The sequence below is a fragment of the Hesperophylax consimilis genome, chromosome 9 (genome assembly GCF_061612785.1).
Source record: "Hesperophylax consimilis isolate HC1 chromosome 9, BYU_Hcon_1.0, whole genome shotgun sequence".
NCBI classification, from domain to species: domain Eukaryota; kingdom Metazoa; phylum Arthropoda; class Insecta; order Trichoptera; family Limnephilidae; genus Hesperophylax; species Hesperophylax consimilis.
Genome location: NC_142844.1, coordinates 18194531 through 18219926, shown reverse-complemented (window position 1 = coordinate 18219926; position 25396 = coordinate 18194531). Strand labels below are relative to the sequence as shown.

The following is a 25396-nucleotide window of genomic DNA, read 5'->3' as shown; positions in this document are numbered from 1 at the left end:
TTTTCTTTCCCAGAACTTCCACTCCTTCCTTTCCTCTAAAAGAATCTCCACACAGCATCCTCAAAGATGACAAAGACCCCAAGGGAAATTATTCTTCTCAGGGCCTCTTGTTAATATTTAAATGAAAGGTTGAAAATTAAACATTCTTATTCTTCTCGTTTGGTGGTAAAGCACAGCCTGGTCCTAATGCAGACAAGAATAACAATCAAACTTTGTGAGAGAGAAATCTTCAGAAACGTCTGGTATTGCGAAAGTCTGCGCGATTTATCGATCTTCCATTTCTTCTTCGTATGGTGGAAGTCAAAGTGGAATGCTGAGGTTATTCAGCCAGTCAACAGCACCGGGAGTCACTTGTTCAGCAGGGATGTGCTACAGGATAACTGATGAAGGGGACATTCTTCTTTAATGTGTTCTGTTATTTTCACATTCGCGTGGTTCAGAATCCTTTACGCCCCATTTATGTATCATATACACACAACGGCTGTGACTGCACCGGATGTGGTTTAATGAGGTCCACGTCTTCCGAGGGAGAGAGAAACCTGCCAGTTTAATAGTTGGATCCACAAAAAAAGTGCTCGTTTTTCACATCCGAAGTCTTCCACTGAGTTTGCCACAACTTCTGGGGTGTATCGTGATAGAAGCAGAGTTTCGCCTTTAGTCTAATAGGGTTTCCTGGGTGCTGCCGGCTATTTATTGATGAGGGTTAAAAAATATTTTTTTGTTTATAAATTTTATTGCCAACATTAGAAATTAATTATCTACATTATGATACTATGTAATGCTATTTACACCCGCTCTTCTACGAGGAAGTTATTGACGGAGGAGAAGTACGAGTGCGGGAGGGCGGTCTCCAGCTCCTTCCTGTTGAGCCATTTGTACTGAGCCTCTTTCTTAACCTGGCCCCCCTGGTGCCGACTGTAGTAGAAGAACACCTGAACAGATAAATTAACATAATATGTATTATATTATGTATCAAGTAAAACAAAACACGCTAGAGAGAGTAAAATTTAATTGTTTTCAACTTTTACACTTTGTACATAAAATTTAATTGTTTTTTTAACTTTTACACTTTGTAAATAAATGTTGAAAACAACTAGATTTTATTTTTACTCTCTGCAATGTGTCTTTTTTACTTCAATTACTTCATTTTTTACTACAGTAGAATACATAATATTATAATTATTTTCACATAAATTAATAATATAATATTGTGTAAGAAGTCATAAAAAGACATATTAGAGAATAAAAATTAAAACTAATTGTTTTTAACTTTTATCTACAAAGTGTACATCGCAAGAATTAACAAGAGAAATGAATACAGCAGATCACATTTCAATACACTGATTAAAATTAGATTTGGTTTTTTCTACATACCTTGGCGCCTGATTTTCCATTTTGTTCTGTTGGGTATTTGTATTTATATAATCCCATGGGAGCATTGCCATATATCTGCGCATTGATTTCTTCCCCGCAAGATTCTTTCAGTACTCTTTCTGCGGTCTGAAAAAAATCCACAACATCAATAAAGTCGCTATTATTGCAATTCTGTTTATGCACATTTTATCATATTTTTTATGGGGACAAAAACCTCACAAACAAACAACTGCTTTTGCCAAGTATAAAAAGTGGTTTGTGAAATCTTGCACATAGTCAGTCTTGTAGGTACCAATGATATATTATATACGATCTATTATTAATATGAGAGTATGGAATGTATCGGGAGCATCTCCTATCCTCTTCCTCTCCCCTTCCTTTAACACCAAATTAATTTTAAAATATTAAAACTTCATTTCCAATGAACTTTAACATAAGAAACTTCTGTGGCTTGACTTCAGTTAACTTGTATATTTATATCTATCATTGTATATTATATAAAAGCTGTTTCTTACAAAAAATAAATAAATAAATAATGTTAGCCTGTCGACCCACGGGTCGGTAAGCAATCAACAAAAATCAAATGCTGTAAGACTCTGTGCAGAAAAGTTCAATACTGAACTGAGCTGCAGACCATTACCTTACTATAGAGAACTTAATTTTGTGGCCAGGTAACAGCACTCGGTTTATGTCGATTGTTTGCGGACCCGTGGGACAACGGGCTAAGTTGCAAAATGCAGAGGGCCATTGGATCTATTTGGAAAACTTACTTGTCTTAAGGTCTCACCATCGCTGTGTTTGCCCTGGGGTAAAATAAATTTTCTTTCAGAGCCAATTTTCTGTTCAACAAGCAAGATCAAATGTTTCTGAAGATTTCTTTCTAACGAAGTTTGATCATTAGCCTTATCAGCCTCTGAAATAAGAATATAATATGAAATATCAGCAAAACTTATTTTAAAGAATCTGATTGCTTGAATAAATGGAATAGGCAGATCAAGAAATATGTTAAAAATTCCAACACATTGCAGTTCTCTGTTAACTACCCTGCAGCCATGTGAGTGATTAGGTAGTACCCGAAATTACTATCCGATCCTTCTTATATTAGCTTAAATACTTGACTTATTTTAGTATTTTACATATAAGTTACCATTAATAATTGACTGAATAATTGGGATTTCTATAGTTTAAAAGCCCATAAGACAGAAAAATGCATGGGGTCGTCGGAAGACTCACTTGGTTACAGACGTTTTGTTTGGCATGTTGGCCTGTCAAGAGTTAAGTAGATATAAGTTAAATACCAACTTAAGGCGAAGCTTAATACTAAATCACTATTTTGATTAATCTTTATAACGAACCGGTGTACATTATGAATACCAAAAAATATGCTTTAGATAAATTGAAGGTTTTCCTATCGTTTCACTTGAGTAGAATACAAATAAAATAATTAAATACTCCATAAAAATATAAATGTAAACCACTAAAAAAGATATATATTTTTTTAATTGAAATGTATTAATGCGTAAAGGAAACAACTTTTAGAAAATACAGTATTATAGCCAAGATTATCTGTGACACTGTTTCACTTAATTAACTTTTTTGCTTTCTTATAAAATTATTTACAAAATAAATAAAAACCAGTTTTGTGCTTGAAATCTAATGTTTGTAGACGTTTGTCAAGCGATTTTAATACCTATTACCTACAATATAAGGTATACCAAGAATATACACATTTTTGGCTTGTAACTTCTTAAATTTTAATCAGACGAGGCTCACACTAACTACTTACAAGACTTTCCTATCCTTATAGAACGTTTTTACACTTATTATATTAGATTTTTTTTCTTTATTGGGTAACATTATATTATTTTTACAAATTGCACATGATTTTGCAGTGTACAATTGTGCATTATTATATACTTTCCTAAAGTAATCCGGTGCTTGTGGTTTTGGAAAGGAGTGTTAATATATAAGAAAAAAAAACTGTACTTACAGTGAGAACAAATTAAAAAATTATGTTTAAACAAAGACGGTAAGTATAAAGAGACAAAAATATGTACCAATCAAAAAAATCACAAAAGTATGTAAATAATAATGAGTGTGATAAATAATATTTATATTTATAAAATATCTCAAAAGAAATCTTTTGTGCTTAGTTATTTTTCATCGGTGCATCAGATTTAATTAATCATAGTTCATAATTTATAAAACCAACTAAAAATAGTATATCTCACATTTCAACAAAGTATAGATAATATAGTTTAATCATAAGAATAAGAGATTATAATTTGCTACCAAGCAAAGAATTCGGATGGGTGTCTTAAAAATATTTTAATTGTTTCTTGAAAATTTTGTAATTTATTCATATTCATAGGTTCGTTGGGAGATGCTCGAATAATTTTATATGTATATATGCAAAATGATGTTGGGCTGCTTGGATCAGATTTACTCATCGCGTATGCTCACAGAGTAATTTCTGGCAAAAAACCAGAAACTTTTCTGTGCCTTTGTTAATCTACAAAAAGCATATGACCGAGTGGATAGGAAAAAGCTATGGAAGGTGTTGTCAAAGTAAGAAGCGGATATGAATCTAATACAGGCAATTGCATCTCTGAGGGAAGAGTTGCATGTGGGTGAACGGTGGTTTTTCGTGGTGGTTTGACATCACAAAAGGTGTTAAGCTAGGCTGTGTAATGTCACTGGTTATTCAATCTATAGTCGATAATTGTATGCAAGAATTGAAAGAGGTGGGATTGGGCGCGAAATTGAATAATCTGAAAGTATGCTGCCTGTTGTATGCGATAATGATTTCTAACAATATGAAAGATCTACAGTCTCTCGTGTCTATGATAAACAAAGTATGTATGAAGAATGAGTTAATGATGAATGTAAGTCTAAAGTCACAGTGTTTGAAAGAGAGAGTACGAAAACAGTGTGCAATATGTGTGAATGATGAAGACTTGGAGCACGTGGATGTGTTGTGTATTTGGGAAGTATGTTTACGAGAGATGGAAAAGCTGATAGGGATATTGTAAGAACGGTAAATGCAGAAAAACTCGATTAATGGAGGAATGAATGCGATTGGCACATATAACAAAAAGTTATCAAAAAATGCAAAGCTAGCAGTCCACAATGAAATGTATAGCAGAGAGGAATGGAATTGGCAGACTGAAAGCTGTAGAAATGAGATCCCTGAGGCATGTGTGTGGTAAAACCATGTATGATCGTGTGAGAAATGTAGAGATTCGCAAAGAATGGAAGGCTGATGTAAACGTAGTGAGTAATATTAAGAAAGGGACGCTAAGATGGTTTGGGCATGTAGAGGGAATGAACGAAGAAAGGAGAGGAAGAAGAAATCGGGGATGCCCGAGGAAGACATGGCACGATCAAGTGAACCAGATACTTACGTACGTAAGTAACGATGGTAACTTTGGTCCTATTATTGTGTTATTTCTAACACTAGTATTTATTTCAATATACCTGTTACGATTGGAGCTACCTTGAAGTTGGCCAGTTCGTCTGTGGAAGCATCCTCGAAGTCTTGTGCCGTTATTGTGCTTATTTCATCCATGTCAACGTTGGCTGCATTCTTCTTGAGTTTTTCCATATAAATCCTGAAAAGGTTGGTAAAAACCAATCACAAAAAGTAAATGCTTAAGAACCACTGAACATCAAATCCCTGAAAACTGAGGTCACCAATTTACGTGCAGACACACCAACACCATACTTTTATCGGATATCGCTTCAGCGATAAGAACATAGGACTGGGGAAGCAGAACGAATTTTTTTTTTGATATCCAATATTTGAATAAACAAACTTTGAAAAAGAAAGTGCTAGAACGGGATATTTTCATAAGCAAGGCTGATGAATACCTTGAGCGGGCTCTGAAACTGTGCATTCGCCGCCGTTAGATATTTTAGGTACCCGTTTCCTCGAATATCCCTCGTATGACTGCAGAGAGGTGCAGAATAATGAAATCAAAACATGCATACTACCGCCTTGAGTATCTACTCGCAACTGATTGTGCACGGAATGCTATTGTATTTCGGCGTATGGCGTATATTAGTATGGCGGAAGAGAATTTTAAAATTCAGAAAGTTGGGCTAATCACAATAAAAAAACAAAGTGACGTTATAAAAAATAATAAATAAAATTGCAGAATTACTTACAAATCATTTGCGTCTCTGATTTCGTGATCTGACTTCATACTTTTCTCCAATTCTATTGTAGTGAGCATTTCTTTGTACTCCTTTTCCAACTTATTTAAGGGAGGAGTTACAAGAGGTAGTCTTTCAACACAAACTGCTGCTACAATATCCCATTTGACTGTTTGACTGGTAATACCTAGAATATTAAAATAATGTTCTACAAATAATAACTGACCGGTCGGTGGCTGAGTTGACATCGCGTTTGGGTCCCACTAGGCGTAGTGTGTTCAATTCCTCGGCTGGCTCGGCTCGTCCTTCATCACAACACAAGCTACATTTTTCGCTTACTGTGGTGGCAGTAGGAGATTTTAAAATATTGTCAGGTTATTCGAGACTCGAGAAAGTATGTCTTTCTTTTAAAAATATAAAATTTAAGTACATTAACAAGTAGCAGCCGGCAAGAATATTCAATAAATAAAAATATATTTTTGTTAAGGCTAACTCGAATGGCGTGATGTGCGTGGGCACTATTCTTCAACACTGCAAATGCAGGGCGTCGGCACATAAAGTTGCCTTACCAATTCATATTTATTATAGGAGTGGTTTGTAGAAATGATTAGGCGTCAAGATAATAAATATTGTTGAGATATACAAATTATTTATTGTAATTGTTTGGGGTGTTTAAGTAAAAATTTTGTGCGACACGAAAATGCCAATAAAACTTAATGGAAAGACATACCAGACTATTGTTAGACCCGCGATAATGTATGGCTCCGAATGCTGGACTATGTACAACTCCTACTCTAGGCAACTCGAATCAGCAGAAATGCGAATGCTTAGATGGACGGCAGGAGTATCATTAAAAGATAAAATTAAAAGCTCACGCATTCGTGGTAGCCTGGGTGTCACTGACATAAACAGTAAGCTAGAGGAACGACAGTTAAGATGGTATGGGCACATAAGACGGAGACCACCAGACCACACTGTGAAGCAGGCAATGTCTATAGAGCTTCAAAGACAGTCATCCAGAGGTAGACCAAAGAACTCCTGGATGATCCAATGCTCCAAAATCCTACAAAGAAACGGCCTAGATGAAAGCGACACTCAGAACCGAAGAAGCTATAACCTGAGAACGAGAAGAGCCGACCCCAACAGCCTACCTAGGCAATGAGTTGGGATAGTGCTAGGAAGAAGAAGAAGTTTAAGTAAAACAAAAAGGCACAACATTTAATTACCCCTGAAAATATTTATTGATATTGGAGTGTTACCGGAAAGGACAAAAGGAATATAAAGAAACACAACATATGGAGGATCCTAGTGGTCCCCTTCGGGTGATAAGTGATGTTTACCTTCAGGTACATAAAGGTTAAGCCAAAAAAGTTTCTTATTCTAATGTTTGTTAGAGATAGAAGTTTTATTTTACACTAGCTGACGTGTACCTGGCGTTGCTGGGGGTTATCCTTTATCCTTAGAATATAGTCATACACCACCCTGGACTTTTATGTAGGCCTTTTTAAGATATACATTTCAGTAGTACATTATTTTGATTTATCTCATAAGGTTAAGCCAGCATTAGCAATGTAGTACTCGAAAAAATATTTTTACGACTTGATTATAAAACATCAACTTTTCTCTACTTTCTATAAATACAATATGCATGTATTAGATATGTAAACCATTTGGAAGAAATTCTCTAAATGATAATGAAAACCCTATCAATTTTTTTTAATTTTTTTATCTATTCACTTATACATGCAAATTATAGGTATACATATTGACATTGGGTGCAAGTAATACAGATAGATGTTCCATATAAAAAACATGGTAGTAGAACGAAATGTGATATGCAACTGTATATACATGATTGAAACTTAGGTAGTAATGTTCTGTGAACACCTCACTAGGAGAACCTGTGCCGAGGTGTTCCGTCGCGTAGTTTAGAAGAATCAATCGCACAAACAGACAAAGTTGCGGATAGCTACTTTATTTTATACTATTTATAGATTAAATTAATAAGATGACAAAGGACCGAGAAGGGGAGAACTGGGTGGAGATAGGAGATGGTCTCGATATGTTTTATACTCAAGCTTTAATTTGTAATTTCACCCAATACTTCGGTTCAGTATTTCTGAAGGATATTGTTAAAAATGTCGATATATTAATTTCCAAACGTATAAGGGAAATATTTCCTAAGGCTAGTCTGCATGCGAGCAAATTAAAAATTATGTATGTGAATTTTTAGAAAACTGATGAGCTCAGGCGAGACCAGGCTTAATTTTAAACAACGAGATTTGATAAAAGAAATTAAACGTCGTATTTGAAAGGAGTTTAAGTTGTGGAATTTGAATTCGGCGCTATTTGTAAAGTGTAAATTTTATTTATATTACATGCTTTAAAAGTTTCCATTCAATTCATAATGGGCTTGGAAGAAAGGTGGGTAAACTTGTCGAATTCCGCTGCATGCAAAGGCTCTTTAAAAAAACAACACTTGATTTCAACTTAAATATCGAATGGAGACAACTCAGGGGTTTGAGTAAACATTAAAAAAATAGGTTTATAGGTTGTTAGTTTGGGTTATTTTAATAATTTGTGTGTATTTCCGAACCCACAAACTTAATTTTGATTTAGAAAAAACGGAAGAAAAGATAATTTTATGCAACTTTTACCATCTCCCACTACATAAATAGTTTGTTCTTGTAGTAATTAAGTTGAAACTAAGTTCTGTTAATAATTTGTTTACGTATTAAGCGTGCAGCGGAATTCCACAAGATTAATGAAAGGTGTCCAGATCGGTGTGCAGTGTTCTAAGTTAGAATTATTCCAATAATAGTTTACTGCATTATAAACATTTTAAAAATTTGTCTGATCAAGTAACTATTATTTATTGTATTACCTTGGCAGCCTTTGAATCTACATATCGATTTTACTAAGAGGGCAGAATTTCTGGATAACATTTTGATCGGTATTGTGGATATTTAGAAATATGTTCTTCCAATATTATTATATTGAAGATTGAAACCCTCGAAACCTATCGAGAATTCATAAAATCGAACATAACCTCAATCGAAGCTGTCAAATTTATGAACGAGTGTGTACAACCAAAAAATATATATTTGCAGGATTATTTTTTCTTTCGCAGTATGGTAGGTAGGCAGGTAATAGTTATGAAAGTACGGTTCTTACTGCGTATGTTTGCGCTCGCAAAACTCGAAAAGTAGTCGACCGACATCGCTGAAAAGTTTGTTCTTTTTAGTGCCAGGAGGGTTTATTTAATGGTAGAAGAAGTCGGGGATGCCCGAGGAATACTAAACGCAACATCTCTTAACCGGAATGAGATACGGAGTCGAATGAAAGTCGATGTAATGTATTTTTTAAAGTTACATTGTGACACATGGTAGTGAATGGTGGAACAAGTTGGAGACGTCAGAGAAAAACATTAGCAATAGCGTTGCGGGGTCCACTATCTAAGAATATAATAAATAGTATAAAACAAAGTCACTTTCCGCGTCCGTCTGTTTGCGAGATTAGTTCTTCTAAACTATACAAAGAAGTTTGAAAGGGTTTTCACTATCATTTTAAAAATTTCTTCCGGAAGTTAATAAATATAAAACATGGATATTATATTTATTGAAAGTAGAGAAAGGTCGATCAACGCCGGGTATAAGTCAGCAAGTCTAATATACAAAGTTAACTGTATATTTGTAGCAGGCAGCGTCGTTTTGATTTGTACAAAAATCTACCGTTTTATTCCAAGGTTAAAAAAATATGCACACTTGACCTTTAAAAAAGAGGAAAGTCACTGTGTACATGAGATTTCTAAAAACCACCCTCATCCCCATTTCCCACCCCTTACAGCAGTATTTTGATACTTGTTATTTTGCACGCTTGACAATTTAAATAAAACGAAAATTACTGTCTACATCTGATTTAAAAGAACTCTGCACGAAGCCCGGGCAACGCCGGGATAAGCCATAAATTATCTATTAATATCTACAACACAGGCGTAGCTTTTATGTTTTTATAACTCTCCGTGTTGTGTTTGTATTTTTGGTCACTTATTTTTTAATAAATTGTGTTAACTGTGTTATTAAAATATGTGGGAAAGATATATTATCATTAAGCCCGTTTAATAATTATTATCGAATCGACACTAATTATTACAAATCGTTACCAGTACTTACCACTGTTCAATTATTAATTCGCATCACAAATAATTTAAAAAATAATGTTCGTTAAAATTGGAATACAAAAACAAAAGATTTCATAACTGAAATTAAAAACTAAATTTCGTAGTGAAACCAAAAATAAAAAAGTTGTACCGTATCATCATGGCAGAAATTGTAGAAACAAGGTTAGTAAATAATTAATACTGGCTAAGTCCTCCATCACAACACAAGCAACATTTTCGGCTTTCTGTGGTGGTAGTAGGAGATTTTCTAACATTGTTGGGTTATTCGTAACCTGGGAATGTTTGTCTTTCTTTTAAAAAAAAAAAAAAAAATTACCAATATTTTTTTTGGTAAACTTTTCGAATTCCGCTGCATACAGAGGCTCTTTAAAAAAACAAAACTTTATTTCAACTTAAATAGCGGGATTCGACAAGATAATATATTCTATATATATTCTTAAGATAATATAGTATTAGAGATAAACTTGTCAAATTCCGCTGAACGTCTAATACGCAATTAAAAAGCACTTGGTTTCAACTTAATTACTACAATAATAACTATTTATGTCGTCGAAGACGGTAAAAGATTCATGAAAGCTACATTTTTTCATTAAAATACAATTGCAATGTTCGAAAATACGCATAAATTATTAATATAACCAAAACTAACATTTAAGTAATCTTTTTTGTGCATGTTACTTAAACCTCCGACTTAAATAGTTGTCTCCATTAGATATTTAAGTTGAAATCAAGTGTTGGTTTTTTAAAAAGCGTTTGCATGCAGTGCAATTCGACAAGATTGCCTTTTATTTATTATTTGCTCTTTCATTATCATGATCTGAAATATTATCATGTGATGGATAATTTTTGATAATTCGTGATGAGTTAGTTATCATGTGTACTAACTACTAGCACTATATCAGGTGATGAGTTATCATATCATGGAACCATTTGTTGTGACATGATAATTCACTTTTCTTATAGAATTTACAAATTGAACCTTATTCACAAAATTCTAGTAATGGAAATAAATAAAATTTTGGTAAATATACAGAAAAAAGGGACATGCTGTACTATTATTTAAAAAAACAGTTAGATAATAATGAGACTTAAGCATAAGCAATGACGTAATACATCTGTAACGTGATTGGAAAGAAGTAATTATTTCAGTTTCCGGAAATGGAACAAAATGCATTTTAGTAGCTATTTCGTTAAAAAAACAGATAATTTTGCGTCTTTGTTCACGCCATTCTTTGACATAATTATATTACAATATTTTTTAAGCTACAACCAAACCAAACTAAACCCACAGAATCCAAACTATTTTAGGATCATAGGTTCATATTTTGGGTTAAAAAAGAAAAGAAAAAAACTAACCTTAAAACATCAATAACAAAAATAACAAGTGAACAATCGTTTTGATTTTAACGAAATAACTATCAAAATGCATTCAATTCCGTTTCCAGAAACGGAATTTTAACTAACTAGTGCAAAATGTTAATTTATTTTATCTAAGCGTGTCCCTATTTTTTGTTAATTTACCAAGTTCTAACACTTTCTTGAAAATAAATTTCGTACGCACGGTTTACCGATTATACAGGTTTACAGAGACTATACCATCCCTGGCAGGGCATAATTGTGAGGCGGGTTGTGGAAGAACTAAAGGAAGGGACTGCATAAAATAATAGTGCTATTTCTATGTTCATGTTCGTAATTTATTTTTATTTTATAGCATTATTTCATTTTTTGGGCGGTCGATTTGGGTACCGTTACCCTGGGAACCATTTATTGCGTCATTCCTGAACACATCGATCTCTAGATTCATACCCATCCCTCATTCCTTTTTCCTTGCCATAACTTCCTCTCCTTCCTTTCCTTAAAAAGTCCACACAGCATCCCCAAAGTTGACATAGACTCTGAGGGAAATTATTTTCCTCTGGTACTCCTGTGCTGGGTTAATGAAAAATCAGGTAGGAACTCTTTATATATTTACAGCATAGACAAAGTGACCCTACGCAAGAAGAAGAGTGACTGTCAAAAAGTCTCTTGCCCGAAATGCCATCTTCCGAAGGAACTTCAGACCAGTGCGCCGATTGAAACTGGAACTGGACAACGAAAATCAAAACGTTCAAAAGTTGAACCGAGAGCAACAGCTTCTTCGATGGCTGCCCTTAATGATATTGTAACAGCTTACAAAGCCTTAAAAGTTGAATGGAATAAGAAACCCCAGAAATTAGACAAATGCGGCGAAATTCTTGAAAAACTAAAGGTAAAAATCTCAATTCTTTTTAGCTGTGTTTTTGTGATCTGTCATCGATTCTGCACTATCATTCTTCATTGTTGACGAGATAACATTTACTTTAAAGTGTCTTTACGAAAGCATCTATATTGAATTCTTTGTTATGATTTTCTTTACCTTAAATTTGATGGTTATGAGTAAGAGTTTTTACTGTTTCACTGGTTGGACTATCTGTCAAAACTTGCATTTTTGGGCAAATTTGGGCTTATACCCAAGTAAAACTTGCGTAAACCCATATCGGCATCAATATCTCAGTAATAAGCTGTGAACTTTCTTCAAATTATATAATTTTTGTGCTTACAATCAGTTTTGTTATTTTTCAGGTTAGCCTAATAGAGGTTACATTTCTTCCAACGTGTAACAATGATGCTAGCCAGAAGGAATTACTAGTGGCTCGTGATATACTGGAGATTGGAGTGCAATGGGCGGTAGCTGTCAAAGACATTGCTGCCTTTGAAAGATATATGGCACAGTTGAAAACATATTACTATGACTACAAGTAAGTGTTTTGTTTACTAAATGTGCATTAGGGGAAATCACTTCCTGTGGAGCTGCTTCATTTACAGTTTTTTAGACACTGTTAAAAAATCTAATACCTAGTCAACTATTTTGCAAAGTTTTTACCAGCCGCAACTTAATTCTTCCTCTTTTTTGGTTAAGAATAGTAGGGATGTGTATAAAGAACACATTTATTGCCAGAAAAAATGTCCAAATCTTTGTGTATTTTTTGGTTCAAGGATGGATGTATTTATGTTGGGGCCGCTGAGAGCTCCTTTGCAATCTCTCTTTCTGCTACGTGCATTGTTTATGAGAAAGTGGTGGAGGTTTTAATAGACTTATCAGACATATGCTTTAGGTTGCAAAGGTTTGTTCCAAAAGTGATTTATAATTGTAGGAACCAGCTCCCCGAGTCTCCTTACACGTACCAGCTGCTGGGCCTCAACCTGCTGTTCTTGCTGTCACTGAACCGCGTGGCCGAGTTCCACACGGAGCTGGAGCTGCTGCCCCCGGAAAGCATCCAGCAGGACCTGTATGTGCGTCATCCGCTGGCCCTCGAGCAGTACCTTATGGAGGGCAGCTATAACAAGATCTTCCTGGCAAAGGTACAGGACTAAATTATCTTTACACTTTGTCAATACATCCTCCTCCCATCTATGCGGGTTGGGGACACGTTGCATCGATGCAGTGCCTCCTGGTGTCCCTGTCCTCTGCTGCTTTGGTAGCAGGTCCATCCTCTGCAGTTGGTTCTCCCAATTATGTCTGGGGCGACCCACTGGACGCTTTACACCTGCAATAGCACTTAATAAGTGACCACAGAGGCAGCTCTAGGGGTCCAGAAATGGAAGGTCATTTGAAAATAAAATACACATTACTGATATTTATTTGATATTATGCTATATGCTCAAATTATGTTTATACATTTGTGGGTACAATGAATTCCAAAGGCAAATTTAATTTTATGGAACATTGTTTCAAAATGAAAATTGCATAACCAACCTACGTTTATCAAACCATCTCTTTCAAACATAATATTCATCGTACTGTCTCCTTCACGGCAACGACCCAAATTGTATTCAGCATGCGAGAGCATTTTTACTAGACGACATAGAATTTTTAGAATATTTTCAAATATTATGCATTATTAGCAGCACACATAAGCGTAACTACATTGCCCACTCTCCGATACAACGACTTCACACCATGGGAAATCATTACTTGGGTGATGTTGACATATTCAATACCAACTTGGCAAGTTTTGTGGATCATTTAAAACATTTATTTCAACAATACTCCTAAACAAATCATGTAAACCAACAAATAGCTGTAATTTTCTGTTTTTGTTTCTTGTGTTTGTATGACTTGTTGCATAGCTTTTATCAAATGTAATTTTATTCTTATTTTTTATGTTTGAAAGTATTTGTCAAATTAAAATTATACTACCAACCATGTAAAAGCCCTCTGGGCGTTAAATAAATAAATAAATAAATTATAAGTACATCCCGAATGAAATGACGAAGACGGTAATTATTCTCATAATTAAATCGACAAAACTTGATCCATCCATGATCAATAACTACCGACCAATTTCTCTCGACGACCTTGGCAAAATTATTCGAAAAAATTTTATTGACCCTTTTTTATGGTCCTTCTAGCACTGTCACTTAGCACACTAATGAAACTACTCCAAATATGTGAAGATTTTGCAAAAAATCATAACCATTTGTTTTTTTACATTTGAAAACCATAATCATTATGGTTTTCAAATGTAAAAACAAAAACATGCTAACACATTCAGTATGGCTAGACAGAAGGAAAATGGATGTTAGTCGTAGCGTCAAATACCTGGGACATATTATCACAGACGACCTGAAAGACATTGAGGATATGGAAAGGCAAAGAAGAGCAATATTATATCCTTTAGAGCAGGTATGCTGTCAAGGCGTGTTTTCACTTTTGCAGTACAAACATGAAAAAGATACTATTCAACGCATTCTGCACTTCGCTGTGCATCACTCGTTTGTGACAAGTTTACATTTTACATTTTTTTCACTTTTCGTAGGACATGTGCTTTATATGTAAAAAATAATTTTTGATTGTTGAACATACTCACCAATATTATTTTAGTCACCTAGATATCTTATATAATATAATTTTGTGTATTTATCTTTTTCTCTTAAAATGTAATTGTTATTTTTTGTATTTTTTATATTTTCCTACTAGATGTATGAAAAAATTTGCATACATCTAAATAAAGATTCAAAACAAACAAACAAACAAGTAAAATTTTATAGCCAAAAAGCATAACAATCCCTCAAGCTAGTTATTTATGACAAGTGAGATTTTACAAGCGGTATGATACGCACAAGCTAGTGATAAAAAGATGAACAATTTAGTGATATTTTTCTTGGAAGCCTTGAACCAGGTGATGATAGTTACCATGGATTGATTAATTTGAGGGGGAAATCGAGAAGCATGAAAGCGAAAACTTTAAAACAGTCATTGATTATAAATTTTGTTAATAAAAGTGTATTTTTCTAATATGCCTTTTCAATAAGTAATACCTACTCATATTTTGAAAATATACTGTAAATTCGCGAATATATTGATAGTAGAGGCATTTAGGTAGGTACATACAACTTTAAAAAACCCGATTTGGATATGTCCCTTCGTGGTTGTTAACCAAAATAACCAAATTTGACTATATTTCATAATATTATGATTTATGTCACCTATAATTTTGGGAATGTGATATTAATAGACTCGAGGTAAGGGTTGCCATTGCATGACTAAGCCACTTCGATAAGGAACTGCACTGAAAAATATTATGGCTTAAAAAAAACATTAATGTTAATAATAATTGTGAAAAATCACCTCAAGGGCGTTGCACAATTTGTTATGACTCCCTAGTCTTTATCTAATTTTATTATTTACAAACAGATACAGAAAAACATACTTACCTGGTTGGTCACTTCAGATAAACATACTTTTATTAAAAAGTTTACGACTTTGCACATTCATATTGATCAACAAGAGCTTATTCTGAATATATAAGTTTTATTATACATTATTATATGTGGAATTTATAAATCGTCTTTTAAAAACGAATAAGACACCATCTCATTAAAACATACCGTTTGGTTGGTACGACCGAACTGCTGATTGATCACAACCAGTCTACGTGAGTAATACATCTATGGCCTATAAAATCCTCATCAAGGTTGCCAATCAGTGGAGAGTTTCCCAAATTACGGGGAATTTATAAGATTTTTGAAGAATTGGTTTTTTTGCGGGAAGAACCTTTAGTGAGGAAAATGTGGGGATTCTGGGCATTTCTTGATTATCCAACCATGTTGAAAAATAATATTTACAATATAAGAATGCATTATATTTCGTTTTCGTTAGCAGCAAATTTTCAAAAATAGTATATTTTATTTCCCAGGGCAACGTACCCGCTGAGAGCTACAACTTCTTTATGGACATCCTGCTGGACACCGTAAGGGACGAGATCGGTGCTTGCTTGGAGAAGGCCTACAACAAAATGTCAATTAATGAAGCTGCCAGGAGATTAAACATCTCTACCCCCGGAGCCATCACCACCTACTGCGCAAAGGTTTGTACAGGTCCTTCTTTATCAGTTCTCTATCTTATTTTTAACACAGACCTATTTAAAATTTGTTCGATTGCTAGCAGCTCCTCTAAAGCTAGTGTTCTCTTTATGTCACCAGTACTCATCTCATTCTGAGTTCTCTACCCTTACCTGATACAATTGTTTGGTTACCTGTGGACCTCTTTTGCAACTGACAATGCCATTAGTTGATGCATGACTTCCACCTGTCACTGGGTTAGTTCTGCCTAGCGATGGATAAATTCATTCAATTCAATTTTATTTTTGGGGAATATTCCTAAAATAGAGAATATTTCCGATATTGGGCATAGGTACTGCTGGAATTTTCACATAAATAGTGAAATGTAATTTATTTTAAAAAGAAGTAGAATTACTTGACAATATTTGAAAATCTCCTACTACCACTACAGTATGTGGAAAATGTTGCTTGTGTCGTGGTGGAGGGCTTGGCCAGCCGAGGAATTGAATGCACGATGCCTTGGTGGGACCCAAACGCGATGCCAACTCAGCCACTGACCGGCCAATCCTCATGAGGTTGTCTTCCACAGCTAAATTTCATGTTATTTACAAGGTGTCATATTAATTAGAGCATGCTGAGGACAGAACTTTTTACAGTTTTTCGAAATTCAGTCTTCAAGGGACTGTTATAATCAAACTTCTTAAGTCAAAGCGTGTTTCACTGCAGTACCGAAGATTATAAGTTGCCAAAATGTTGATATTTGCGGCTGGCCATTGAGCATGTTATGTCAAGGTACATACAATGAATGGTGCATTAGTACTCCAGCACTGCTATTTGAATTATGAATTGTTTCTCATATGACGTCACAAGACACAATTGTATAGGTTTTTCCCAAGTTCACTTTGAAAGTTCATAACTTCGTCTTTTTTTGAGTTATGGAAAAATTAATTTTTCCGTCACTATTAACTTTTTAAATATAATACATTTTCATAAAAAAGAAAACTTCATTCAGAATAAAAAATTAATTCACAGGAATTTATATTAACACACTATGAGCGGGAACGGTATTTTTACCCGCGCGGCCGACTGGTGCTTATCGGCGGGACGGGTAAAAATACCCTTTACGCCGGCTCCACTTCAAAGGCGAGGAAGGAAAATTATTATTATTATTTCCCGTGACTATTTAATCTAAACACTTGAAGACATTACAAACTACACACACATATAACAAAAAAAAGATAAGCCGTTGTTTCTTTTATGTACACACATACTCTTGCAATAATTAGGCAATATCGTGTTAAATTTCAAAGATTGTTTGTTAGTTGTACTGGGAATATGAGTACCTATTATATTCTTATGACGTGTTATAAATTCATTGGACCTCTCTTATGAGATAATCGCGAGGATGTTATTACAATAATCATTTCCTGAATGACTTTTCCCGGCACTCGTTACTTGTGAAGATAGAGTGGCGCTAATATACACGTGCTTTAGTTATGATATACAGATTTACAAAACAGACGTGTTTTTTTAGTGGAATTTATTTTATTGATATTTTCTTTTACCCTTCAAAAATGTCTTCAGATAATAACGAAAGTCATGAGGAAATATTCGCCGATAATTTGTCTGCCCATTCTGGTGAAGATTTAGCTGAAGCGATATATTTTTGCGCTATTCGCGAAAAACACCCGCTATAGGCTAGAGTCTATTGTTTGAAGCGCCCGACTACAGTGTGTTAAGTTAGAGAATATTTTCCTTATAAAAAAACAAACATTCCCAGGTTACGAATAACCTGACAATATTTGAAAAACTTTGTTTTTTTTTTTTTTTTTAATGAATACTACACTAGAGTCCAAATTGCCCGCAGAGCTAGTAGGACTATGACATTCCCGATTGGGGTATGTTTGAGGCTGAAGGGAGTGAGAAGGGAAAGGAGACAGAAATGGACATCTTTATCATGTACATACTCACATTTACGTATACATTATAGTAGATTTGTCTATGAAGGAGGGTTGAGGCTTGATTCTAATTAAAGTACTATTATTATATCATATTATTGTCATGTATTTCTGTCTTTCAGAAAAACTGGAAACTCAACACGGATAACTTCTACCAATTTGCCTCAGAGAAGGAGGAAGTGAAGGCCCCCTTCCCTGCCCTGGAGCTGGCTGAGCAGACCATCTCCTACGCCAGTGAACTGGAGATGATTGTGTGATTTGGCTCCACTCAAACCAATAATTTGTAATTACATACATTAAATTTATTTGTACTCTCTCGATTATATAAATTGAATTTTTAACTACATTTATTGTTCGTTATTATTTTATAGAATGTTTGTAAAGTTTTCAGATTACACAAAAAAACTGTTTTTGGTAAACTTTTGAAATCGCTGGCCACGCTAGATACAAATACGTCAAACAAGAAAAAAAAACTTTGCCAAACTGTCAAATGGAATGAAATTTTGAAAAATTGATTGGAAAAAAATGGAACTTTAATGCAGTATTTTTTCACGTACTGGATGCAAGTAATAGGATGTATGGTAATTTAGGTGGAACAAATTGTTATTTCACGATATATTCATATTAACACACTTCGGACGGACGGGAAAGGTATTTCTACCCGTTCGGTCGATTGTTGCTTAAGGACGGGAAGGGTAGTTTTACCTTTTGCGCCGGCTTCATTTCAATGGCAGAAAAGAATAAATTATCCAAGATTTTTGTATGAATATTATATGCCAATCTCTTTCCAAAGGTTCCAACTATATGTACATAAGTATCAAATCGCAGTACAATTCTTCTTTTTATATTTATATTCGAGTCTTTCGTGTACATCGGTATTTCAACAGAGGGACCTTTTATTATTGAATACCTGACACTTGATAAGCAATGCGTTTGAAAGTTAACGAAATAAGTAATTTAGATAACAAATTTTTCTAATTCAATTCCTGGAACAAGGGTTTTTCAACTGGAGGTGTGGCAATTGTTTTAAGTTTGTGATGGTTTGGGCTTAGTGAACATAATAATAATTTGTATTTTTATACAATAGAAACCAGGTTTATACTAAAAAAATTGAACCATAATTACCCAACACTGACATTGTTTTTGATTAATTAAGTTGTATTACAAATAATATTTGGTTTTCGGTTAGTCGTTTTATAGCTTGGGTATGCCGAGTTAGTAAGTAGAAATTTTTATTATTTTCGAAGATATAGTTTAAAACAAATTAAAATAATATGTGCGGGACCTTTATTTTTGTCCGTCGCTAGCGGTCCGGCGGCGCAAAAGATACCCGCCTGAAGTGTGCTGGAAAGTAGACCCCCAGAAAGTCAATTATTTCCTACACTAGGAACTCTGTTGAAACAATAATTTTTCTAGTTGGATTCTAATTAACCCATCGGCATACCAGCCGCCAAGATTGGGCGGCTGCATTTGCAAAACTTACCTCACTTGGGTAAATTAGAATAAAATCACAATTTTTATGAAATCTATATAAATGTACGAAAAGTGTTTCGTTTGAGGTGCAATAAATCAGTAAGAATCCGTCTGAAGTATGCTCAGATGTAACAGATAAAAATTAGTATGCCGATGGATTAACACAGGTTTGCCGATTATCTGGCAGTAATGAAATATAATTATTTTCTTCTAATATCATTGGTTTAAAAGTAAAGGTATTTATTTACTAGATGGCAGTAAGGCTGAGCAGATATAAATTATTATGTTTTACATAATGAATAGAGGTAGACTCCCCGACTAGTCCAGAGGTTTGAATCCCGGAATGCCCAAATAAATGTAATTTAATTAAATTATTGTTATTTCCCATTTAATTTTTTATGTAATTTAAAAAATAAATTACAGTGGGTACATTTTTAGTATTATTTCACCCACCATGCTAGGGATGACTCCGTGTTATGGCGGGTGATGTTTACAGATTGAAATTTTTCATAATAATTGTTAATAAACTATACAATTCTAATTTAGTTATTATTTTATACTAGCGGTATAATGGCCACACGTTGCTGTTATGCCGTTGTGTTGCCGATAATTTATATTGGTGACTTGTTTCAAGTTTGGGCAGTTACAGGAAGAATCAGGTCTTGGACAGGTGTGAAGTCTGGCCCGTCACACAGTAGGTGGGCAGACGCATCCGCCGATAATACCTAGACAAAACTCACCTCATGAACCATGGCACCCATGCTAAGTCACCAAACGTAACGAACAACTTGGGGTGACCTATGGCAGAGGTGTTGGTTATCCAATGAATGGTTCTTGGGACGGCGGTACCCTTTCCCGCATCCCAGCTTGGAACGGCTTTAGCCGTGTATCGTGTCCAGTTCTGAATAGCTTACTTTGCTAATTATATATTTAATTAAGGAGTTGGCGGTAGGTAAAAACATAATAATTTAGGAGTGGCAAGGAGTGGCGGCTCGTGACTTTTGAGTGTGATACAGTGCTTAGTTTGAAAAATTCGACATTATTGATGTTGTTTAGTCCAAAACAGTTTTTTTTTTCAAAAGATTTCAGGAAAATCCAGTTTAGCCGTGCGCCGCATGGATTTTCTGAAAATATTTACGGAAAAAAAAAAGAAAACACTTTCGGCTATAACAATATCAATAATGCCATTTTTTGTAATATTAGCACTCTAGTACACTGAAAAGTCACGAGCTGCCACTGGTGGCAAGCAGTTGAGAAAAGGTCCGCGACTACGAATCTAGAGGTTGCGCGTTTGTGTGCGCAAGTAAATTTTATTTCATTAATTTTTTGTTATTTCACTAACACCTTTAACAACATAACTAGCACCTTTTTTACCCCACCTGTTTTACTCCGTATGTTGACAAGATATTTTGCTCTCATTCTGGGGAAAAAAAAAACTGGGTGTGTCAAGCCTACGCAAGACAGAAGTGAAACTTCTAGTATTCCTCTCTCTCTATTTTCATTTCATCATCTCTATTTTCTCTCTTAGGTTAGTTTGAAAATTAGAGGTTAAATAATTCAACGACGAAGCATGGATTTGCTTTTTCTAATATTTTCTTATAGATGAATGACGTTCGATTAATGTATAGTTCCAAAAATTTTTTTTTCTGTAAATTATTACATATTATCAAAATAAATAAATTAATTAAATAAATGTAATACAATTATCATAATATACGGATTAGATAATAATTTTAATCCAACACAATAACGCAAAGCGCGCTCTAGCGGAGTAATGTTTTATCACAGTGAGATAAGTGTTTTTATTATTTTGCAATATTATTTTCTTTTAAAAAATGTTCTGACCTACTAAAAAATAAGATATTGAATGAAAAAGGCGTTAAAAACAAAAAAATAATGTGCGATGGCCGAGAATCGAACTCGGATCAACTGCTTGGAAGGCAACTATGCTGACCATTACACCACCAACGCCAGTTGTCGGGATGAGCTAAGAAGCATTTATATGTTACTTCAAAACTTTGACTAGATCAAATGAACTTTAATCGGTGGTGGGGGTACCCGCATTTTCGTTTCGATCGTGACTCGGTTTTACTCCGTCCCCGAAAATTCATTACGCGCCTAAAGAAGTTTCACTTCAAAAAACTGTAAATAGGCTAAAACTGTAACATTAAGTAACATTAGTCCCACGGACTCCACTAGCGTGATTACTCACCTATCGGAGCCACGCACATCGAAGTCCGCTCTCCCTCGCGTTTGGCGCGTCACTGTGTGAAGGTACTGGAACGAACAATTTGTAATTCCAAAAACGAACAATTTTATGAGCGCTGAAAATTTTCAATGGAGTTCCAGGGACCTACCGGGTAAATCAAAGGTTAAAATATCATCTTATCTATTAAACAAATGAATATTTTTGTTATTAATCCTTTACAGAAATCTGATTGATCCGAAAAATCAAAAAGAAAAATAAATTATTGCTTTTGTTGTGGTGTAGTCAGGCAAACGGTGCCTGGCGCTAGTAAAAACCTCAAGGGCGTTGTGTTAGGTATTATGTATTACCAGCGCTTTGGCTCTTTGACGCCCGGAGCCGACTGCTCTAATTCCGCCTGCATAGGACCGGCCCTGGGTGTAGTGTATCGTAGAACTACTGCTGGGTAATGGAAGTGCGGGCGGGTATTTAGAAGTATTTCAAACCTATTTGGAGCACTACCGGTGTACACAAATACATTAAGATGTGAGCTCTTTTACCCAAATATATTTAGAAAACTAATATCTTTGCCTGTATAAAAATTGGCATTTTCCCACTTCTCTAAATAGTATAAAATAAAGTCGCTCTCCCCGTCTGTCTGTTTGTGCGCTTAGTTCTTCTAAACAATGTAACAGATTTTGATAGGGTTTTCATTATCATTTAGAGAATTTCTTTCAGAAGGTTTATATGTATATACATGTATTACATGTAGATTGTATTTATAGAAAGTAGAGAAAAGTCGATGTTTTGTAATCAACTGGTAAAAAAAATATTTTCGGGCGCCAACGATAACGGAATTGCATATCTTAATGAGGCCTACAGAAAAGTCCGCGATGGTGTATATCTATCTCCTAAGGACGCTGGGTACATGTCAGCTAGTCTATTATAAAACAACCTGGTGTTACCAGTGAAAAATTGCTGGATGTAACTTGACTTGCCATGATGAGAAATTATTTTTACAGAATCAAAAAAATATTACATATTTCAAATATAGAAAAAAAAAAGTTGTTTTGTAAAATAACTGTAGGTATCTCCTTTATCCCTTGCGCGGATTTGTAAAGATTATTTTTACAATCTGATAATTATCGCAAAACAATTCCAATTTTGAAAATGTCACATGTACACACAAGGAATTTATATTGTGTATAAAAGTACGAAAAAAAACACCTTTTCATATGTTTCACATTCCCTAGAGAAAATGTGAGGTTGGTATGGTGGATTTAGTAATGACAGGTTTGCAAGTAAAAGGCCCTGAATGACTAATGGCTGCCATGATTACAGGTCAAATATCTGCAAAGCAAATTTGACAAAGTGAATGTGCTGACTTTTAATCTGAGCCATTTTTACAACTATTTAATTTGAAAGCAATTTGGTACAATTCCTGAAAATGGTTTCCTGCAGTTATGTAATATTATGATTCCTTATATTTTTTATTTGAAACTTCATGAATGTCACCGTTCACTTCTTCTCAAACTGTTAAATAATATTATTTTATTTACAATAATTAGTTTTTAAAATGCCATAAGAACAAGATTTTAGTAATGCATAGTGCATTAAAACAATATTATTGAAAATAAAATATTAAGTTCTACGCATTGGAACAACACAAAAACATGTTGTTATCGAAGCCAGAACTAGAATATTCTAACTAACTGCTCTGATCACTAAACTATCATGACAGCATTAATGCCCCGTACCCACACTCGTTCTTACGAGTGAATCTTCATTTTTATTTCATTTCGCGTTCACACGGCACATACAGAATGATATAGAAATGAACATTCATCCGTCCTTTCCCACAATGATGACGTTGAACAAAGTTGCGCGCCTTGGTATTCCTTTACGAATAAAACTGCAAATTGTACTGAAAAATGAATGAACGTTCATTCCGTGTTCAGATGCTTCATTTTTTTTTCATTCCGAGCAGGACTGAAAGATGCCGAATGCCTAAAACCAATATCTAATGAATTCATTCGGCACTTTTCTTTCATTTTGTGTTCAGACATTTCACTCCGAGTGAAAGAGGTAAAATGAAAGACATAAATGAACGAAAAGTGAACTATCTGACTCCCATGTGGACGGAAAAATTCATGGCTCGATTTCTCGATGGCTTGCTTCTCGAGCCAGGTCGAATAATATATAACTTCTAATAATATATCTTTATTAAGTTAGTAGTAGTAGTTAGAAGCCGCTGAAACGCGAGGTCGCATTCATGGATGAACTTTGTGGAAGAATTTATCAACCTCTACCGAGTCCAAGTGTTTTTGGAAGACGATATAACTTTGAAGGTTTATCCTAATTGAATTAAAATGAGGCTTATTACAAGCCTTTACTTTTAGTTAAAACAGTTAACGAGAGTGCGAAAAGGTAACAAGTTATTTAAAAAATAAATACTTTACAGGCCACGTAATGTAAAGAAAGAAGCTATATATGTGGTATTCCTAGCGGCACATACCAAGTTTATACTCCAAAACCATGGTATTTCACACAACTTTGTTTCTTGGATGACTCGGTACAGGTGCTGTCCAGCATAAGCAATCTGAAGGAATTAAATAATACACAGGTATTATTTAATTATTATTATTATTATTTGTAAATATAATCATTTTATTATTTGCTTTATTATGATTTTATTAATTAAATCATGCCCTCCCCACTCCTGCTACGTCACTGAACCATAGTTTTTGTAGTAATCTCTGACATTCTTAACATCGTGGGGAAAATTTCTTTGTTGTGAATTTGGTAAACTTTACATGATTTCATTTGGTCTAGCACAATTTGCGATTTCACCAGTTTCAACGTTTTCCAAGTATCCAATTTGGGAAAGTGCATGATTTGCTCTGCGTCTTAAATAAGTTGTTAGGCGACATTTGTTCACAGCACAGATGAATACGTTTCCTTCGGACATAGCGGTCTTCACGCCAACACCCATAGACTGCTACTGCGACTAATTACCTAGCTAATTTCGACCCATTTCATGAATAATGTATATACTTGTAATTGTTTTTTAAATAAATAAAATGTACAAAAATATGTTTATTGTATTGTCCCTTTAAAACCTTGCAGATTGCTCCACATGTCTCAGGTATTATTTCACATGGGGCTTGTTTTGAAATTTTTAATATATATTGAAGGTCTGTGTAAGTTCTTCTAGTTGATAGGTACCGTAACGTTAAAGCTAATCATTTGTCAGGTGAAATTGATTGCCTCATATGGGTATCATTTGGTAACCATTTGCAACAGTTATTGAATAAGCATTAAGTGGCTGTAAACTGTGCATTGTTTCAACCACTCCTTCACCCAGTATCTTTTTTTCGCTTTAAATTCATTTTATAAGCGAGCAATGCCACTCTTGCTAAACAGAGCCAATCTCGTCGAGTAAAACCATATGTGTTGACATCGCCTCTAGCAGAGGTGGATCCAGGGGTCCAGAAGTGGAAGGTCAATCGGTAAAAATGAATAAGAATTGTGAAATCTGAGTTTGGAAAACAACCTAAAGAAACTAGAAGAACAAATTATAATAGAAAATTATATCCTACAAAAGAAAAATTATTAGTCTACAAGAGCAAATTATAACAAACTACAGAAAAGAGAAATTACAGAATTTCATGGCAAAACATATGCGCAAGCCACAACAATTAATTAATT

At 34.5% G+C, this 25396-nt stretch overlaps 2 protein-coding genes across 2 annotated transcripts; one reads left to right on the top strand and one right to left on the bottom strand.

The window, feature by feature from the left end:
- Positions 1–714: 714 nt before the first annotated feature.
- Positions 715–8594, bottom strand: mRpL46 (mitochondrial ribosomal protein L46). The gene is made up of 6 exons (XM_089635322.1): positions 8414–8594; positions 5542–5716; positions 4852–4985; positions 2145–2287; positions 1375–1500; positions 715–932 (listed from the first exon to the last, which is right to left on the bottom strand). Exons 1-6 carry the CDS (start codon positions 8472–8474, stop codon positions 786–788), a joined length of 786 nt encoding a protein of 261 aa, XP_089491448.1. The 5' UTR covers positions 8475–8594; the 3' UTR covers positions 715–785.
- A 3119-nt stretch (positions 8595–11713) lies between these two features.
- Rpn12 (regulatory particle non-ATPase 12) lies at positions 11714–18380 on the top strand. The gene is made up of 5 exons (XM_089635321.1): positions 11714–11957; positions 12311–12486; positions 12883–13090; positions 15928–16098; positions 18153–18380. The coding sequence occupies exons 1-5, from the start codon at positions 11850–11852 to the stop codon at positions 18285–18287; spliced, it is 798 nt and encodes a 265-aa protein (XP_089491447.1). The 5' UTR covers positions 11714–11849; the 3' UTR covers positions 18288–18380.
- The last annotated feature ends 7016 nt before the right edge of the window (positions 18381–25396 follow it).

Bases quoted from the DNA above. Each gene is read 5' to 3' on its own strand.
- mRpL46 (XM_089635322.1), bottom strand. From the start codon at position 8,474: ATGTTATCCAGAAATTCTGCCCTCTTAGTAAAATCGATATGTAGATTC. The intron at 1,501-2,144 runs GTAAGTTTTCCA...GATTTTTTTCAG, and splicing joins ATGGTGAGACCTTAAGACAA to ACCGCAGAAAGAGTACTGAA. The intron at 933-1,374 runs GTATGTAGAAAA...TTATCTGTTCAG, and splicing joins ATGGAAAATCAGGCGCCAAG to GTGTTCTTCTACTACAGTCG.
- Rpn12 (XM_089635321.1), top strand. From the start codon at position 11,850: ATGGCTGCCCTTAATGATATTGTAACAGCTTACAAAGCCTTAAAAGTT. The intron at 13,091-15,927 runs GTACAGGACTAA...TTTATTTCCCAG, and splicing joins ACAAGATCTTCCTGGCAAAG to GGCAACGTACCCGCTGAGAG. The intron at 16,099-18,152 runs GTTTGTACAGGT...TCTGTCTTTCAG, and splicing joins TCACCACCTACTGCGCAAAG to AAAAACTGGAAACTCAACAC.